At 43.8% G+C, this 17,529-nt stretch overlaps 1 protein-coding gene across 1 annotated transcript in view; it reads right to left on the reverse strand.

Moving 5' to 3' along the window:
- The window catches only part of B4galt6 (beta-1,4-galactosyltransferase 6), a 64,660-nt gene that overhangs the window by 37,865 nt on the left and 9,266 nt on the right, over nt 1–17,529 (reverse strand). The window contains exon 2 of the mRNA XM_051163158.1: nt 5,808–5,924. Coding sequence (XP_051019115.1) covers nt 5,808–5,924 — 117 coding nt within the window. The remainder of the gene's footprint in view (nt 1–5,807; nt 5,925–17,529) is intronic.

Here is a 17,529-nt window from a genome sequence, read left to right on the forward strand (position 1 = left end):
ATAATTTCATGAAACTACTCAATAGCTTTAGTTGTGAGAGACTGAATACAAACCCAACATGAGACAGTAAGAGGCATAGATTTTGTGGAATCCGGGATCACAATTTAGTTATTCTCCAGGGCATAGATGCAAAATGCAAATCTGAGGAACAGGATGTGCCCATTTCCTGCTGTGTGAAGGAAGCTGGCCCAAAGTTGTGAATAGAGATAAGAGACGGAAACAGCTGGCAAATTGCTGTGCCTGCTGTATCCAACCATGGACAGAGAAAAATGTCAACATGCTCCTACAGTCTTCAGCTATCAGATTCAATGCAAAGACTTTAAAAGCTAATCCCTCTGCCCCATGGGAAAACAGCATTAGGATGGTCCTAAAGTATGAGTGAAGAGCCATTTTGGGCTAAGCACCACCCTTGTGACCAGAGTTGCAGACCACTGGTGAGAGAAATCCTACCAGGGCTCCTAACAGGTTGACCAGATGGACAAAGACCCTGGGTCCAAAATCAGAGAAGAGAGAAGAGCCCAGAGAAAACAGTTCAGTCCCAGAGGCCTTCATGGAAGCCCTTACTATGAACTGAGGAGCAGCACATCAGTGAGGCATTAGCTGAACTGCCAGGGAAGCCTAATCTGAGAAATAACCAGTGATGCACAAAACTACGGCATATTGCACCATGATATAGGAAGCCCCTATGAAAGATTCCCCATGCTGCTCTCAGAAGGAGTCCTGGAAAACAGCTATTAGGGAACTGCTCCAAGTCACAGGGACAGAAAATATAGAGCAGTTATCATTTAATGTGCCCAGGGGCCAACCAAGATCCTCTTGTGGCCAAACTCTATACTTCCACATAATGTATTTGAGAGACTTATACTGTACTCAGCATAAACCAAGATGATGAATATAGTTTTATGAAAATGTATCTGGATATACCAAATGTAAAAATATCAAATACTTTTAATACAATTTCTGCTTTCATAAGGAATTCTGCTCTGTTGGTGGGAGGAATTGGTACTCTAAACATAAATTAAGAGTCTGCACATGGTGGTGCAAGCCTTTAATCCCAGCACTCGGGGAGGCAGAGGCAGATGGATCTCTGTGAGTTCGAGGCCAGCTCGGTCTACAGAGTGAGTTCCAGGACAGCCAAGGCTATGGAGAGAAACACTGTGTCAAAATAAATAAATAAATAAATAAATAAATAAATAAATAAATAAATAAATAAATAAATAAATAAATATTCTTGCCAGGAGGTGGTGACACCTTTGATCCCAACACTTGGGAGGGATAGGCAAGCAGATCTCAGACAGAGAGAGAGATTATGAATATGGGTACCTGCAGAGGCCAGAAGAGAGTATTACAAGCCCTGGAGCAGTAGTTTCAGGAGGTTGTGAGCTACCCTATATAGGTGTTGAGAACTGATCTGGGGTCCTGTACAAGAGCAGCAAGTGCTCTCTATAACCAAGTAATGATTCAGTGTTATGGATCAACTTAAATCAGAGTATTTTCTTGCTCTACACACTTGATTAATTTCTGTCACTAATACCTGGGCCTCTCCTCTTTCCATTCAATGATTCGTCAGACGTACATCTAACTCCCTTAAATTAATTCCAAGCTCTCTGGTTATTTCTATAAAACAAATTTAACCATCACTCCCTAGAAAGAGTCTGAGGACGAACAACAAGGAAGGCTAGAATGGATAATCTAGGCCTAGACTGATTACATATTTCATAAAAGAACACAACCATCACTTTCACCAGATTTAATAAAATCAAACAATAATTTTTAAGTGCCTGGAAGGCATACAATGCTGGTTAATTGCTTCAGTACCAAGTATCGGAGCTAAATGTGTGCCGTCTTCGCCCATATCGCTAGAAATGACCACAAAGGGCACAAGTCACTAAGAGACAGGCAGAAATGCTTCCACGCTGCCCAAGCCCTTCACCTGGTGCCCCTTCAGCCTAGCCTATCCACGCCTGGAGCCACTAACCTGAACATCACTTTTTTTTTTTTCCCGAGACAGGGTTTCTCTATGTAGCCTTGGCTGTCCTGGACTCACTTTTGTAGACCAGGCTGGCCTCAAACTCACAGTGATCCACCTGTCTCTGTCTCCCGAGTACTGGGATTAAAGGAGTGCACCACCACGGCCAGCTCTGCAGACCACTTTTAACCGAAGTCAAATTGTCTTTAACTTCTAGCATAAATCACCTGAGGCTTCCAAGGAACGTACTGCAAATAAACACGCCGTGACTGATAAAAACAGCCCAAGTGACTTAAGCTTCTGGAAACAATACTTCACAAACCCACACAATCATTATTCCTCTGAAGGTGGTGAGTGAGCACCGTCCACAGCACAACCACTACTTTCAAAGCCCCAAACAGTTTCCAAAGTGTGACAAACACACGCTGGATTCACCGCAGCTTCTGTGAAAGGCAGACATGATTTCATCTAATGAACGGATGGAAACAAAAGGATCTCCAGGCAGCCTGCCTGCCTCCTGCCTCCCAGAACCACACCCAGAGAAATGGAAGACTCCAAAGGACACATGCTAGGCAGGTCCCAACACCACTTTCAAATGGAGAAAACAGAGAAAAGAAGAGGACCAAAGGACACCTCTCAAGAGCTCCACTAGAAAAGCACCCTAGAAGATGCCGTGGGAAGTCCATCAGAGCTCTATCTGCTTGTCACTACATACTCGATGGTCTCACTCTAAAGTGCCCGTCAAACACGGACAAGCACAAGCACCAGGTGCATTCTAACAAACCTACCATCTGCCCTGCACAGCCCAGATCACCTATTACAGCCACCTTCAATAACTACACCTGATTTTCTCAATTCCACAGGCTACTCATAAAGGCATCATTTGCTTCTAAGGACTTAAGATTTTCTTTTCTTTTTTTTCTTCTCCTTCTCCTCCTCCTCCTCCTCCTTCTTCTTCATCCTCTTCCTCTTCCTCTTCTTCTTCTTTTGGTTTTTCAAGACAGGGTTTCTTTGTATAGTCTCGGCTGCCCTAGACTCACTTTGTAGACCAGGCTGGCAGTGTTGGGATTAAAGGCGTGAGTCACCACACCAGGCTTGGACTTAGGATTTCTACACAAAAGTGTTATAAGTCTGCTTGCACTCGATGGTGCTGAAAGTCAGACAGCACTGACAACCTTCTGGAACTGAATGTTCTCACGCACATCACAATCCATTGACTTCTCATGTCCAATTGTAAGTGTATCAATCCGTTCTCCTGTAGTTCTCACTCTCACTGCTTTATACATTTTACTAGTCTCTCTCTGTCTCTCTGTCTCTCTCTGTCTCTCTCTCTCTCTGTCTCTCTCTTTCTCTCTCTCTCTCAAATTCTGGCAAGTTATATCTAAGTCTTTGCGGAAATAATCAGATGCATTTTAGTAATCAGGTCTCCTGCCTCCCGGAAGCCTGGAAGGCTGGCTTCTCATTTCCCAGCACTGTATCCCTCATGTCTACCCATGCAGGATTTACACTAACTGCTCAGTAAACCCTGCCTAGATGAGCCCGGCGGAGCCACCGAGCTGCCAACAGACTCTATTCCCGTCACCTTTCGTGACAGGACCCCAGCTTCACTCAGAACATGGGCAAGCACGGCTCAAACTTTCAGTCCCAGCACTCTGCGGCTGCCAAGTAATTAGGTCTGGAACAGGTGGGGACAAAAAGAAAGAGAAAGAGACGCCTGCTGTGGTTTGGGTTTAGAATCCTCCACAGCAGCCACATGTCACCAGCTTGCAAGACTTCACACAGACATATTCCATCAGCAAGGGAATCCTACGGAAGACTCTAAGAGGTCACAAAAGGACACAACTCTTGTCAAAGTACACACCAGTCGTTCCCTCTTTACTAAGACTACAGCTCGGAGAAAGGAAGAAAGAATTTCCTCGTTTTCTTGCTCAAGTCACCATTGTTCTCAGCCAAGCTCGACACCCACGCACAAAACTTTTCATATCCCAGAGGGGGAAAAGATATGTGAAATTCTCAGTATTCACACAGACAGATACAGTAACTTAAACATACTTTACACTGCAACTGAATGGACCTTTCAACGAATATCCTCACAATCAATTCTTCAACTAGTATAGCTAAAGCTCTTTGAACACTTAAAACTTTTTGTTTGTTTGTTTTGTTTTGTTTTTGTTTTTTGAGACAGAGTTTCTCTGTGTAGCCTTGGCTGTCCTGGACTTGCTTTGTAGACCAGGCTGGCCTCGAACTCACAGAAATCCGCCTGCCTCTGCCTCCCGAGTGCTGGGATTAAAGGAGTGTGCGACCACCGCCCAGCTTGAACATTTAAACTTTTAACAAGACTGTCTCCACCAGTGACTGAGACTGCCCTCAGTCTAAGCGAGATTAAGGTGCTTAGATTTGGGAGAATTGTAAATAAATCAGGCAAATGAGTAGGATGAATTCTTCGCAAGTATCATCTTGAATTTTTAGGTCTAAAACTCCCACTCGCCTGACATAGATTGAGATCCCATTATGGCTGGAGATGGAGGCTTTCTAGCAAGGAGGAAGAAAGTAGAGTCACCAGGCGTGGTAGTGCACGCCTTTAATCCCAGCTCTTGGGGATGAAAGACAGAGGCAGGCGGATTGCTGTGAGTTCCAGGCCAGCCAAGATAACACAGAGAGACTCTGTCTGAAAAACAAAAACAAAAGGCAGAGTTGATGAGGACTGAGTATGTTTACAATGGCACAAGAGTTTTAATATTTTTTTAACTATTTAAAAACAAAGATCTAAAGAGGACAATCACTGATCTTGTCAATGTGACATCCCGAAGCACCCTGGGAGGCACTTTATTTCTACAAGAGGGAAATAAAGCCACTGACACCAAGTACTTTCCATCAGAAAATCTGCAGTTGAGTCAACTTGATGTTAGCCTTGTGTGAGTCTAATGGAAAGCCTACCTTCCGTTAACACTGTAAACAGGAAAGAGCAGCTACTAATTTCCAGTATCCTAAAAATGTACCCTTTGGTTTCTTTTAAAAGGCTATAAAATTATTAAGAAGTTCATCCAAAACTAAATGACAGTCCTAATAATATAGCAAGCACTCAGTAGGGTAGTACTCAGTAGATGCCCATCTAGAATAAACTTAGTAGGGGATGGTGATCTAGAATACACCAGTAGGGGGTGCCCATCTAGAATACACTCAGTAGGGGATGGAGATCTAGAATACGCTCAGTAGGGGATGGAGATCTAGAATACACCAGTAGGGGGTGCCCATCTAGAATACACTCAGTAGGGGATGGAGATCTAGAATACGCTCAGTAGGGGATGGAGATCTAGAATACACTTAGTAGGGGATGTCCATCTAGAATGCACTTAGTAGGGAATGTCCATCTAGAATGCACTTAGTAGGGAATGTCCATCTAGAATACACTCAGTAGAGGATGGAGATCTAGAATACACCAGTAGGGGATGGAGATCTAGAATACACTCAGTACGGGATGTCCAGCTAGAATACACTCAGTAGGGGTTGCCCATCTAGAATACACTCAGTAGGGCATGCCAACCAAGCAATATAATGAATAACAATGAAGTGAATACAGTAAATCTAGCTATATACTGAGTAGTGGGGCAACTGGCAACACACTGTGTAAGGGATGCCAATCTCCTGGTAGGTACACTCACAAGACAGCTACTTAGCAATACACTTATTAGGAGATGCTATTCATCTAGTGGTGTACTTCCTAGAAGGCAGCTTCCTCTTTAACAGAGAGTTACGTCCTGATAAAGGAGCTAGAATTTAAAAGGTTTGTTTGCTGGTTGGTAACTCAAATGGTAAACAAAGGAGGACACAGTCTTACCTGTCCCATTGAGCGTAGTGTTTTTATTCGTATACAGCCTGATCATGTGTCCAATGGTTTTCACATTCTCTCTCAGCATGATACCTCTGGCTTGTACCATAAAGAGGTATGTGTTGGCTATAAAAGAAAAGACAGAAGAGAGAAAAAAGGTCATGCAGGATACAATTAAGATTTTTCTAAGTAAGATAATATACAGACTTAGCAAAGTACTGTAATAGTAGACACTCAATTATCTACCATGCCAAAGGGAAAAATCAAAAACTTTAAGAACTTAGGAACATGGTGTAAGTGCTGAGCAGCTGAAGGAGTCTGCACCATGCTGGAACCTGCTGATCACCAGTAAGGAGGTGGGACCCTGGTCCCCCGACCTCCTGGCAAAAAAGAAGAGGGGTGTGTGTGTGTGTGTGTGTGTGTGTGTGTGTGTGTGTGTGAGAACAAATGGACTTTTTAAAATTAAAATGGGGCCAACAAAATGGCTCAGTAGGTAAAGATGCTTGCCATCACCAAGCCCAGTAACCTGAATTAGATCCCTGGCACTCATATAGTAAAAGAAGAAAACCAATTCCCAAAAGTTGTCTTCTGACCTCCACATGTACACTATAGCACTTGAGTGTTCACACACATACACATGCATGTACACAAATAAATAAATGCAGTTTTTAAAATAAAAATGAAAAAATTAAGTGGCAATATCCATCTAGTTAACAGAACAAGGCTAAATACACAAATTGTAATAAAACTCCTTAATTTCTACAAAATGTATAAACACAGTCATTACCAAAAAAAAGTTATTTATTTTAGGGACACAGTCTTGTAATTCAAAATTCACTTTCTACAGATCACCATAACACCAGGATAGAGTCTACAGATCACCATAACACCAGGATGGAGTCTGCACATCACCATAACACCAGGATGGAGTCTGCACATCACCATAAAACCAGGATGGAGTCTGCACATCACCATAACACCAGGATGGAGTCTGCACATCACTATAACACCAGGATGGAGTCTACAGATCACCATAACACCAGGATGGAGTCTGCACATAACCATAACACCAGGATGGAGTCTACAGATCACCATAACACCAGGATGGAGTCTGCACATCACTATAACACCAGGATGGAGTCTACACATCACCATAACACCAGGATGGAGTCTGCACATCACCATAACACCAGGATGGAGTCTGCACATCACCATAACACCAGGATGGAGTCTGCACATCACCATAACACCAGGATGGAGTCTGTACATCACCATAACACCAGGATGGAGTCTGCACATCACCATAACACCAGGATGGAGTCTGCACATCACCATAACACTAGGGTGGAGTCTACAGATCACCATAACACCAGGATGGAGTCTACAGATCACCATAAGACCAGGATGGAGTCTGCACATAACCATAACACCAGGATGGAGTCTGCACATCACCATAAGACCAGGATGGAGTCTGCACATAACCATAACACCAGGATGGAGTCTGCACATCACCATAACACCAGGATGGAGTCTGTACATCACCATAACACTAGGGTGGAGTCTACAGATCACCATAACACCAGGGTGGAGTCTACAGATCACCATAACACCAGGGTGGGGTCACCCTTCTGGAGCCCCACAAAGCCTCAACATGTCTGAAAGGAGTAGTAACTTAGAATTGATAGCTTCTTAGATCATTTCTATGAATTAGCTACTTAAAGTACTATAACACCTTTGAAACACAAAGTATGAAAATCAACCATCAATGTACAATTTAAGGTTGGTTGCTTTAATTCTTTGTGGTGTTTCAAAAGCCCCTAATTTCTAACAACTGAAGAAACCGTAAGTTGACAGGTTTCATAACGCACTGACTCAGGTGTTATACTCGAGCAGGTAGGGAACTAAGTCAGTAGATACTCTTTGGGGACCCAACTTGGGACAGCCTACAGTACCCCAATTCTGTGGTTTTAAAGAGGTATGATCGCACTAGATGTCCCTTAAGCAGTTCCATCAAAAAGCAACAGGACCTCATTCAGACAAGAGGCTGGTTCTCACAGTATAGTCAAGCACCAGCAGGACTCAGTCCACACATCTGTCCACATGATGACAAGCTGTCACTCTACCGAAATAACACTCTCACAAATGAATGCCCAGGCTGGGACGTGTCCATTGGGAGCGTACTTTCCTGGCATGCAGGAAGCCCCGGGTTCAATTCCCACACTACATTAACTTTTTTCTTCCACTTTCAAAGCACAAAGAGAGCACTGGGCCAGTGGTGCAATGGATAACGGATCAGAAGATTCAATGCACAAAGAGGAGATAAACGTAAATCTGGGTTTCACATAAGCTTTACTGTAATCATACATTTTTAATGTATGTCTAGGGCTATGAGATGGCTCAGAGGATAAATACACCCACATAGTGGGAAAAGAAAACTGATTCTTGCAAGCTGTCCTCTGACCTCCACATGCACACTGGCATGTGCATACACACACACACACACACACACACACACACACACACTAAAATGTCTTCACACCTTCTAGAAAGTGGTCCCATAATTAAACTTAACTTGTTTAGACTTGCATTTATCATGTACAGTTAGAAACACCGCAAGATTGTACTACATTTTTACACTTGTATGGGTGCTAAGAGTGCAAGGGGATTATCCTGGATCTTAGCAACATAATCTTTAAAAACCACATACTTTCAGTTACTGGTAACAAAACTGTTTAGAAAAAAAAAATAGATTGCCATGACTTAGATGAATTTTTTTAACCAAAGGAATGCATTTCATATCCATTGCATGGATGGAGAAACAGACATAAGGAAATGCTGGGGCCTATGCTCAACAGTGGGAAGAAATCTATTAGCTTGTTTTAAATCATTAGGGCTATGATTACATTCCTCAGGTGAATGGCCCTCCTGGGGTTGGTCCCTAAAGATGAGAACCCATTTGGGAATGAAGAGGTGTTTAAACTCTGAGCAGCGAACAAGGAGAGACACAGTGCTGAGTCATCAAGTCACACTAAATAAGACACCAGGACAAAATCTCCAATATCATACAGCCACTCTGACCCACATCCAGTTAAATCCTGGCTACTTATCACTAATATAAAATGCAATCCCTCTCCGGTAAGACTTAAAAAAAAAAAAAAAAAAAACCTTGTCTAAAATTTTCATTCCAATTTTCAAGAAACTATAATTCAACTACAAAACTATAAAACTATAAATAAATAAGGAAATCTTTCTCAGCTTTGCCCTGTGTCTTGAGACAACTCAGACATATACTAAAATAAAAGATGCCAGTGCTTAATTTTAAACCATGCTGTGTGTTCTTTAATTAGCTCATTTTCTACTTTCCTCTACATAATGAGACATAAATGCAACTTGTTTGCCAGTTATCCTTTCAGGAGGAAGAAAAACACCATTAAAAACACCTTGGGGAAAGGAAAGGAAAAGAGAAAAACTTCAAGAGGCAACAATTTACGAAGGCAGCCAGACATTCCTCCCAAATGCTTGTGACAGGAACTTCATGAACCCACTTCCTTCACCACGAAGAAGAAGAAAAGAAGAAGAAGAAGAAGACGACGACGACGAGGAGGAGGAGGGGGGAGGGCAGAGGGGGAGGAGGGAGGAGAGGGAGGGCAGAGGGGGAGGGGGAGAGGGAGGGCAGAAGGGGAGGAGGGAGGAGAGGGAGGGCAGAGGGGAAGGGGGAGGGGGGAGGACGGTGAGGGAGAAGGGATTTGTAAGGAGCCTGTGTAGACCATCCTTCTTTCCCACATCTACCTTGGCTCACTAGAAGTGTTGAATATTGATGGTGAGGGTTGCAACATGTACAGGGACATAGAAGTGTCACTGGACAGGGAGATCTCCAGCACTGATACCCAGCTTCCTGACTGCTGAAACATACCTTGCTGCTAAGGATCAAGGGAACAGATGCTTCCAAAAGGACCTGGTGGGTAGGCAACCTGGCAGCAGTTATAATGGTGAGATTGCAGCTAAGAGAAAACACAACTAGGACAGAAGCAAGTAACAGCACAAGCTGGAACTAGACTAGTGAGTTACCATAAAAATGACGTACAACGGATATAAGAAGGTGACGAGGCCCATGTATACAGACGACACACAGAGCCCTAAGGCTAAGTGGCCCCAAAATTAATTAACCTCAGAAAAATCTACAGACTCAAAAGAAGTTAACTAGGTTAAATGCTACAAAGGTTACAGAGAAAAAAAAAAAAAAAACAGTGAGAGCTTGAGGGCTGGAGAGATGGTTCAGCGGTTAGGAGCACTTGCTGTTCTTACACATCACTAGGGTTCAGTTCCCCTCACCCATGTTTGATGGCTTTCAATGCCTTGTAACTCCAACTCCAGGGAATCTGACACCATCTCTGGCCTCTGTGGGCACCTAAATAGAAGTAGGTCTTAAAAAAAATATATAGATAGATAGATAGATAGATAGATAAAGATAATTTAAGAGAAAATACCTAACACATGACATACAACGTGTGCTTTGCCAGGCATCCCTAGGTGTATGTCATCTTAATCAATCCTTTCAAGCAACTCCATGGGTACTAATATTATTCCCATTTACAGAGATTGCAATTGAGGTGGGGCATTGAGAAAACCACATCTTTATTGCAAGTGATGGAACAGTCACTGTCACGCCTCTCCACCTCCTGAGAATGTTAGCAGGTGGTCCCTTCCAATCTTTGAAAGAGCAGTGTCTTGTAAGTGGAAATTAAAAAAAAAAAAAAAAAGTCAATGGGTCAGTGGGCAGTGCATTTCACTAAAGGGACAGTGGGAAGCCAGCAAGGTGAGAAGATTCCTCAGAAGGAAAGGGTCTGAGCGTGCCTGTGGCCCAAGAGGAAGAGGCCAGCAGAACCATTGGCAGCACTCAGAGAATGAAAAGCAAGGAGGGAGGGGCATTTCTGCCTTGGCAGGGCTGAGCAGAGGCTCTGAGGAGGGAGGGAGCACAAACGATTCACAGGAGGAGAGCGCAGTAGCAATGGAAGACAGCTGGACAGCTCCCAAGGCCCGCCTGCCTGCCCAGATGGCTGAAACAGAAAAAAGAGCATTGAGGTGGCTCAGGTGGGATGGACCGTGAACAAAGATGCAGAAGAGCAGCGGGCCTTGGGAGCCTGGGTAGCCATGGTCTGTAGAGGATGGGGAAGCAAGGCACAGAGGAGCTGACTGACTCCAGAATTCACCAAAGCCTTGCAATGAAGAGAGACCTGTCATCTCCATCGTTTGGATTATCCAGTGGCAGTTGCTCTTGTAAGAGAAAGGGAAAGGAGGTGTGATGTGTGTGTACACACACAGCAGGCACAAAGACAGAGGCAGAAACTCTTGTGGGGCCAGACCAGGAAGCCAACAGGTACCTGCAACCTCAGGAAGCATCCTGCCGAGGCCTTCATTTCAGGCATCAAGCCTTGGGGAGAGATAATCCCTGTTATTTTAAACCATGCATGTTGGAAGGTGTGTAGATTTAGGAAATTAATACAGTTACTGAGATGGAGGGAGCTTTCTTCACTGAGATCAAAAAGAGGAGAAAAAAGAAAGAAAGAAACCTAGAGGTAACTTAGAAGTAGATTTGAAAACTCATATTTGCCAAGCGTGGTGGTGAACGCCTTTAATCCCAGCACTCAGGAGGCAAAGGCAGGCGGTTCGCTGTGAGTTTGAGGCCAGCCTGGTCTACAAAGTGAGTCCAGGACAGCCAAGGCTACACAAAGAGACCCTGTCTTGAAAAATAAAAAAATAAAAAAAGAAAGAAAGAAAATTCATATTCAAGTATAGAAGTGAAGGGCGTGAGGGACAGCAATTTAGAAGCAATGCAGCAGAGACACAGGGGGCCAAGTAAGGAAAAAGAGAAATATTCAAGACAAAAAAAAGTTCTGGAGTGTTTACTCTCTGACCTCCATGCACAGCCATGCACTCACAGACACTCACATCCATATCCTCCCACACACACACACACACATGCATGCACTCGCACGCTCACATAAATAAAAACAATTGTGAAGAAAGTAACACCATAAGCCAGGCTGCAATTAATGTCAGAAGCCAGAGGAAACACAAAATAGCAGGAAGCTGCCTCCCACATCGCCTAACAACACGCAATAGACAGCATCTCACGCCACGTAGCTGATGTTACCTCCTGAACCAGGCACCTCAGAGTTTCTACAAACTACAATCACCTTCTAAATATCTGTTTCGGGCACTGTGTATTTATCTTCTTTCCACGTTCGGTCCCTTGATCAACAAACCTCTGAAAAAATTTTCATCCACGTTCACAAAAGAAAAACATTTACTGATCATCATAGTAACACCGGGAAAGGTCACGTCACACATGAGCCATGATTCATACTTTGCAGTGGTTCTCAGCCTGTGGTTGGCTTTTGGGGGGTCAAAGGACCCTTTCACACAAGGAGCAGCTAAGACCATCAGATATTTATACTATGATTCATAGCAGTAGCAAAATTACAGTTATGAAGGAGCAATGAAAATCATTTTGTGGTTGGGGGTCATGCCACGGACCACCCCAGTAGGGTATGGGGGTCTCTGGGATGAGGGTCCTCAAAGACGTGGTGGGCAAGGATTCGGTGGTGACAAACAGAGACAAACACAGAGGCAGTTTGAACCTGAGTGTATTTTATAGGCAAGCAGTCTAGATTATTATACACATTTTGAAACAGGGAGTGTGTTGTGGTTACATTTTCCACGGAATAGATTCAAGGGGGTCAGTGAAGCAATCAGGCATATAGATTATATGGTACAAAATACATAGTAATAACATCATTGTTTCTAAGTCATTAACTTAGGCAAATATTACATTCTCAGGTAGAGCCAGGGACGGGAGACAGTCCTCAGTAAGATTAACTTTTTGCTGTTAGTCAATGTCTGACACCCTTTTCCCATTGATGACTACCCATCCATCTCCTCCCTCACACACTCCTGTATAGTGGAGAGGTGGATGAGGTGTAGCAGCCAATCTATAGGGTCCTCTATATCTAGGGGGACACCAGAGACTGCCCTCCCATACATATGTCATGCCATATGGAGTTTTGTATTGTAGGAATTAAAATTCTGCTTTTACTTTCACTCTTGTCCAAGTCACCTTTTCCTCGAATGGACTCTGCCTTTGGTAAAGACCCTTCATTTAATTGAGGGTATTTTCAACCACCTCCTTTTGCTGTAATTCATTGCAAAAGTTCTCCATTGTTTTATTATTCTTAAGAACTTTCAGGATGACTAATAACAAATCAGGCGCATTTGGAGGAGGTGTCTCATCCTGCGGTTCCTAGGCTGGCGCTTTGTCCAATTCACCTCCTGGTACCATATCCCTGGTCACCTTGTTGTTGCCTTGACTACGAGTGAGAAGAATAATAGAGCGAATAAGAAGGAATGCCAGGAAGCAGGTCGCTATCAACACCCCAAGGGAAAGAACACATGGCCTTTTCCAGGAGACTCTCCCTTTTGGGGTGTTTATCTCTGGTCCACGGAACAGCATTGTCACTCGGACTCTACTGGAGGTGGCACGGCAGCATCAGGCAGGACAAATGAGAAACTGAATCAAAGGGTCATAGCATTAGGAAGTTGAGAACCGCTGCCTAAGAGGAAGGATTAAATGTTGGTATTGTGCCAGGCTGATAAACAACTCCCACTGGGCCAAAATATTATAGAGTGTTATAGCACAAAGGTGCGATTTAGGCGTGGCCTCGAGGCAATCTACTATGAAAACCATTAGCCTGTAGTGTCAACTCCATCTTCCAAGTTAGTCATGGACTGACACACTGAGAGAGGAAGAGCTGTGCTTAGTGTTCTGCTTCGTCAAGTGATAAGCAATAGCAGAACACAGCATTTGTAATCCCACTCAACACGCTTTGCTGACATAGACACTAAAGATTAACGGGAGTGCCTTCACAACATGCCTAAAACTTCCATGTTGCCATCAACAGCTCTAATTATGCTTGGAGAGCATGTGTTACAACTCTCATAGCTTTTATTTTTAGACAAAACTGACTCTTCCAACAGCCTCATATTAAAACTAGCAGAGATAAGTCTACCCAGAAGGTATTTTCTACTAGTCACCAAAAACTGCAGGAGACTGAAGGGCTGTGTAAATCCTGGGCTTCGGGGTTCACTGTGAGGTTCACTGGCCTAACATGCACAAAGGTCTCATACCCAGCACCACATAAAACCAGAGCCTAAGCCAGGCACACCTGTAATCCCAGCACTTAGGAGGCAGAGGCAGGTGGATCTCTGTGAGTCCGAGGCCAGCCTGGTCTACAAAGTGAGTCCAGGACAGCCAAAGCTACACAGTGAAACCCTGTCTTGAAAAACAAAACAAGGGCTGGAGAGATGGCTCAGCGGTTAAGAGCACTGCCTGCTCTTCCAGAGGTCCTGAGTTCAATTCCCAGCAACCATATGGTGGCTCATGACCATCTATAATGAGATCTGGTGTTCCTCTTCTGGTGTGTAGGTGTGCATGTAGGCAAAAAGTTGTATATGTTATAAATAAATAAATCTTAAAAAAAAAAAAAAAAAACAGAGCCTACACAGGAGGCAGAGGCAGAAGGATCAGAAGTTCAAGTCTTCTTTAGCTTAGTACTGTCAAGGCCAACTGGGGCTACATGAGACTCTGGTTCAGCAATCAAGAACAGACTTAAAAAAAAAAAAAAAAAGAACAGACTTCAAGCCCAATCACCCATGTTGGATGGCCTACAACAGCCTATAAAGCCTATAACTCCAGAGCTGACGGATGCCTCTGTTCTCCAGGCAAATGCACACTCAGATGCACGTGCACACACACAGACACATAATTAAAAATAAAATAAATTGGACACAGTGGGGTTTCCTTTAATCCCAGCAGTCGTGAGGTAGAGACTGGGGGGATCTCTGTGAGTTAGTTTAAGGCCAATCTGTTCTATAGAGAGACCTTGCCTGAAAATTAATGTAACTAAATTGCATTTAGTTTAAAAATAAATCCAAAAGAAGGAAGGAAGGAATTAAGACCTCAAAGAAAGACAACTTGCCAGTCATGGTCCCATCCTTGTTTGAAGGTAACATATTTCAAAGAGTACACTCGGAACCAACCTACTGTCGTGAAAACACTACCAAAGGACAGGTCCTGCACTTGTTAACTAACTCATGGCGCTAGTTACCTGGAATACAAGGATAGTGTTATGGAGTCCCTCACAGAGCTAATGTGGCGGTGAAACCAGGAAGAAGAGAGGGAAGATGGAGAAGAAGTCTGGTGAAGGAACAGACTTGCCAAATCTAATCAGGAAGTTCAATGACGTTACAGACTAAAGGGCAAAGGCACAAGTAAACTCGCCTGAGAAGCGTCCCAGAGTCAGTGTTCTCAGTACCCACCAGATCCACGTGAACGCAACCAAAGCTCTGCCCACGTAGAAACTGTATTAAACAGAAAGGCAGAGCAAGCATGGCGTACATTATGTCTCCTGTCTCCAAACATTTGGTTTCTAATAATTAAAACTTTAGAATTTCAACATATTCACAAGAGAGTAACTCTAAAAACGAGAAGCAGAGAAGAAGACACTGGTGCGAAAATGAACTTTAACAACTTTCAACTGCAAAGGATGCTTTTGAGCAGGAAGCAAGGCACTTCGCAGTACTGTCTCTTCAGCCTGTTGCTCCGATTCCTCCTCCTGCCGGTGAGTCAAACTGGAAGGTGCACTTTTGTCTGTCCTCTGTCTTTCCTTTTCCCTCTAGTTTAAGAGATGCTGTCTTAAGGCCCCGGGCGGGTGTAGTGACGCATGCCTTAATCCTGGCACTCGGGAGGCAGAGGCAGGTGGATCAATGTGAGTTCAAGGGCAGCCTGGTCTACAAAAGGAGTCCAGGACAGCCAAGGCTACACAGAGAAACCCTGTCTTGAAAGATCACCATGGTGCGCCATCACCATGGTGCACATGAGTGGAGCATCAACAACCCCGAGAAGAAAGAGGCAAGCACGAGGTCCTCATCAGGTCGTGCTCCAAAGTCATTGTCCACTTCCTAACTGTGATGATGAAGCAAGGCTACATTGGTGAATTTGAGATTATTGATGACCACAGAGCTGGGAAAATTGTTGTGAACCTCACAGGCAGGCTGAACAAGTGTGGCGTGATCAGCCCTAGATTTGATGTGCAACTTAAGGACCTAGAAAAATGGCAGAACAGTCTGTTTCTGTTCCGTCAGCTTGGCTTCATTGTACTGACAACCTCAGCTGGCATCATGGACCATGAAGAAGCAAGACAAAAACATACAGGAGGGAAAATGCTGGGATTCTTTTTCTAAAGATGTATAACACAAATTAAAAAGCCTGTGGAAAAAACAAAAAACAAAAAAATTATGCCTATTGGGAAAACTGTAATGCTATCTGCTTTTAGGACTTTTATTAATTTGTTAATGAATTGCATGTTTCTAATAATTAAATATAATAAATAACATACTTAGGATCAATTTATGATCAAATTTCCCAGTCACTGCTAACCTTTAAATGAAAATATGACACACTCTCTTTCTCTCTCTTTTTTTCCTCAAGACAGGGTTTCTCTGTGTAATAGGCCTGACTGTTGTCCTGGACTTGTTTTGTATACCAGGGTGGCCCTGAACTCACAGAGATTCACCGGCCTCTGCCTCTGCCTCAAGAGTGCTGGGATTAAAGCTGTATGCCACAATGCCCAGTTTGACATCACTCTTTTAACTCACCATCCACTTCTCTGGATGAAAGAAATTATTCACCACAATGGTCAGCCACTTCTATCTTGTGGGCTTTTTTGTTTGGTTTGGTTGGGTTGGGTTTGGGTTTGTTTGGTTGGTTTGGTTTGGTTTGGTTGTTTGTTTTTTAAGACAAGGTTTCTCTATGTATCCCTGGCTGTCCTGAAACTCACTCTGTAGATCAGGGTGGCATAAAACTCACAGAGATCCGCCCATCTCTGCCTCTCAAGTGCTGGGACTAAAAGTCCCACTGGGCTCAGCCACTTCTATCTTAAAACAGGCTAGTTAGGTTTCCAGCAACTCGTATTAGTTCTGTGAAAGATCAAATGGCATCAGATGATCAATTCAGAAAGGTAAGCTGAAGGGTAGGAAATGCAGCTCAATTGCCAGGCCTTGAGCTTGCACCCCAACACTGCAGAAACCAACTAGATAGTGCACATCCATAACCCCAGCACACAGGAGACAGGGCAGGGGCCTTAGAAGTCCAAGGTCAGCCTCCACTCCACACAGCACAAGTAAACCTAGCCAGTGTTTAAATTCATCACCGCCGCCTAGGCATGTCAGAAGCATAGCTACCTAGTTACGGAATTACAAGGGGGTGTGTATAAAACAAAGGGGCGCTGCAAGCAGCAGCTCCACTGACAGATGTGGGTAGAAGGGAACCTTCAGTGGGAAGGGCTCCAGGAAGGTGATGCAATCAAAGTACAGAAACGTATGTAAAATACAACTGCTACAAAGGGACCCATTTTCATGTACAACAAACACAAGGTAATAAAAGCATGTAAGGTCTGGCATTGTGGCTGCACCTTTAATCCCAACACTAGGGAGGCAGAGGCAGGGGGATCTCTTTGAGTGCAAGGCTGACCTAACCGACGGAGGGAGTTCCAGAAAAGCCAAGGCTACAGGGTAAGAAGACCCTGTCTAAATAAAGAGTATGAAAGACGGGGGAAAAAAGTATATCTGGAGATATTCTTGGACTCATTAAAGCAGACCATCTTAAATAAGGCTT

The sequence above is a fragment of the Acomys russatus genome, chromosome 20 (genome assembly GCF_903995435.1).
Source record: "Acomys russatus chromosome 20, mAcoRus1.1, whole genome shotgun sequence".
Classification (NCBI taxonomy): domain Eukaryota; kingdom Metazoa; phylum Chordata; class Mammalia; order Rodentia; family Muridae; genus Acomys; species Acomys russatus.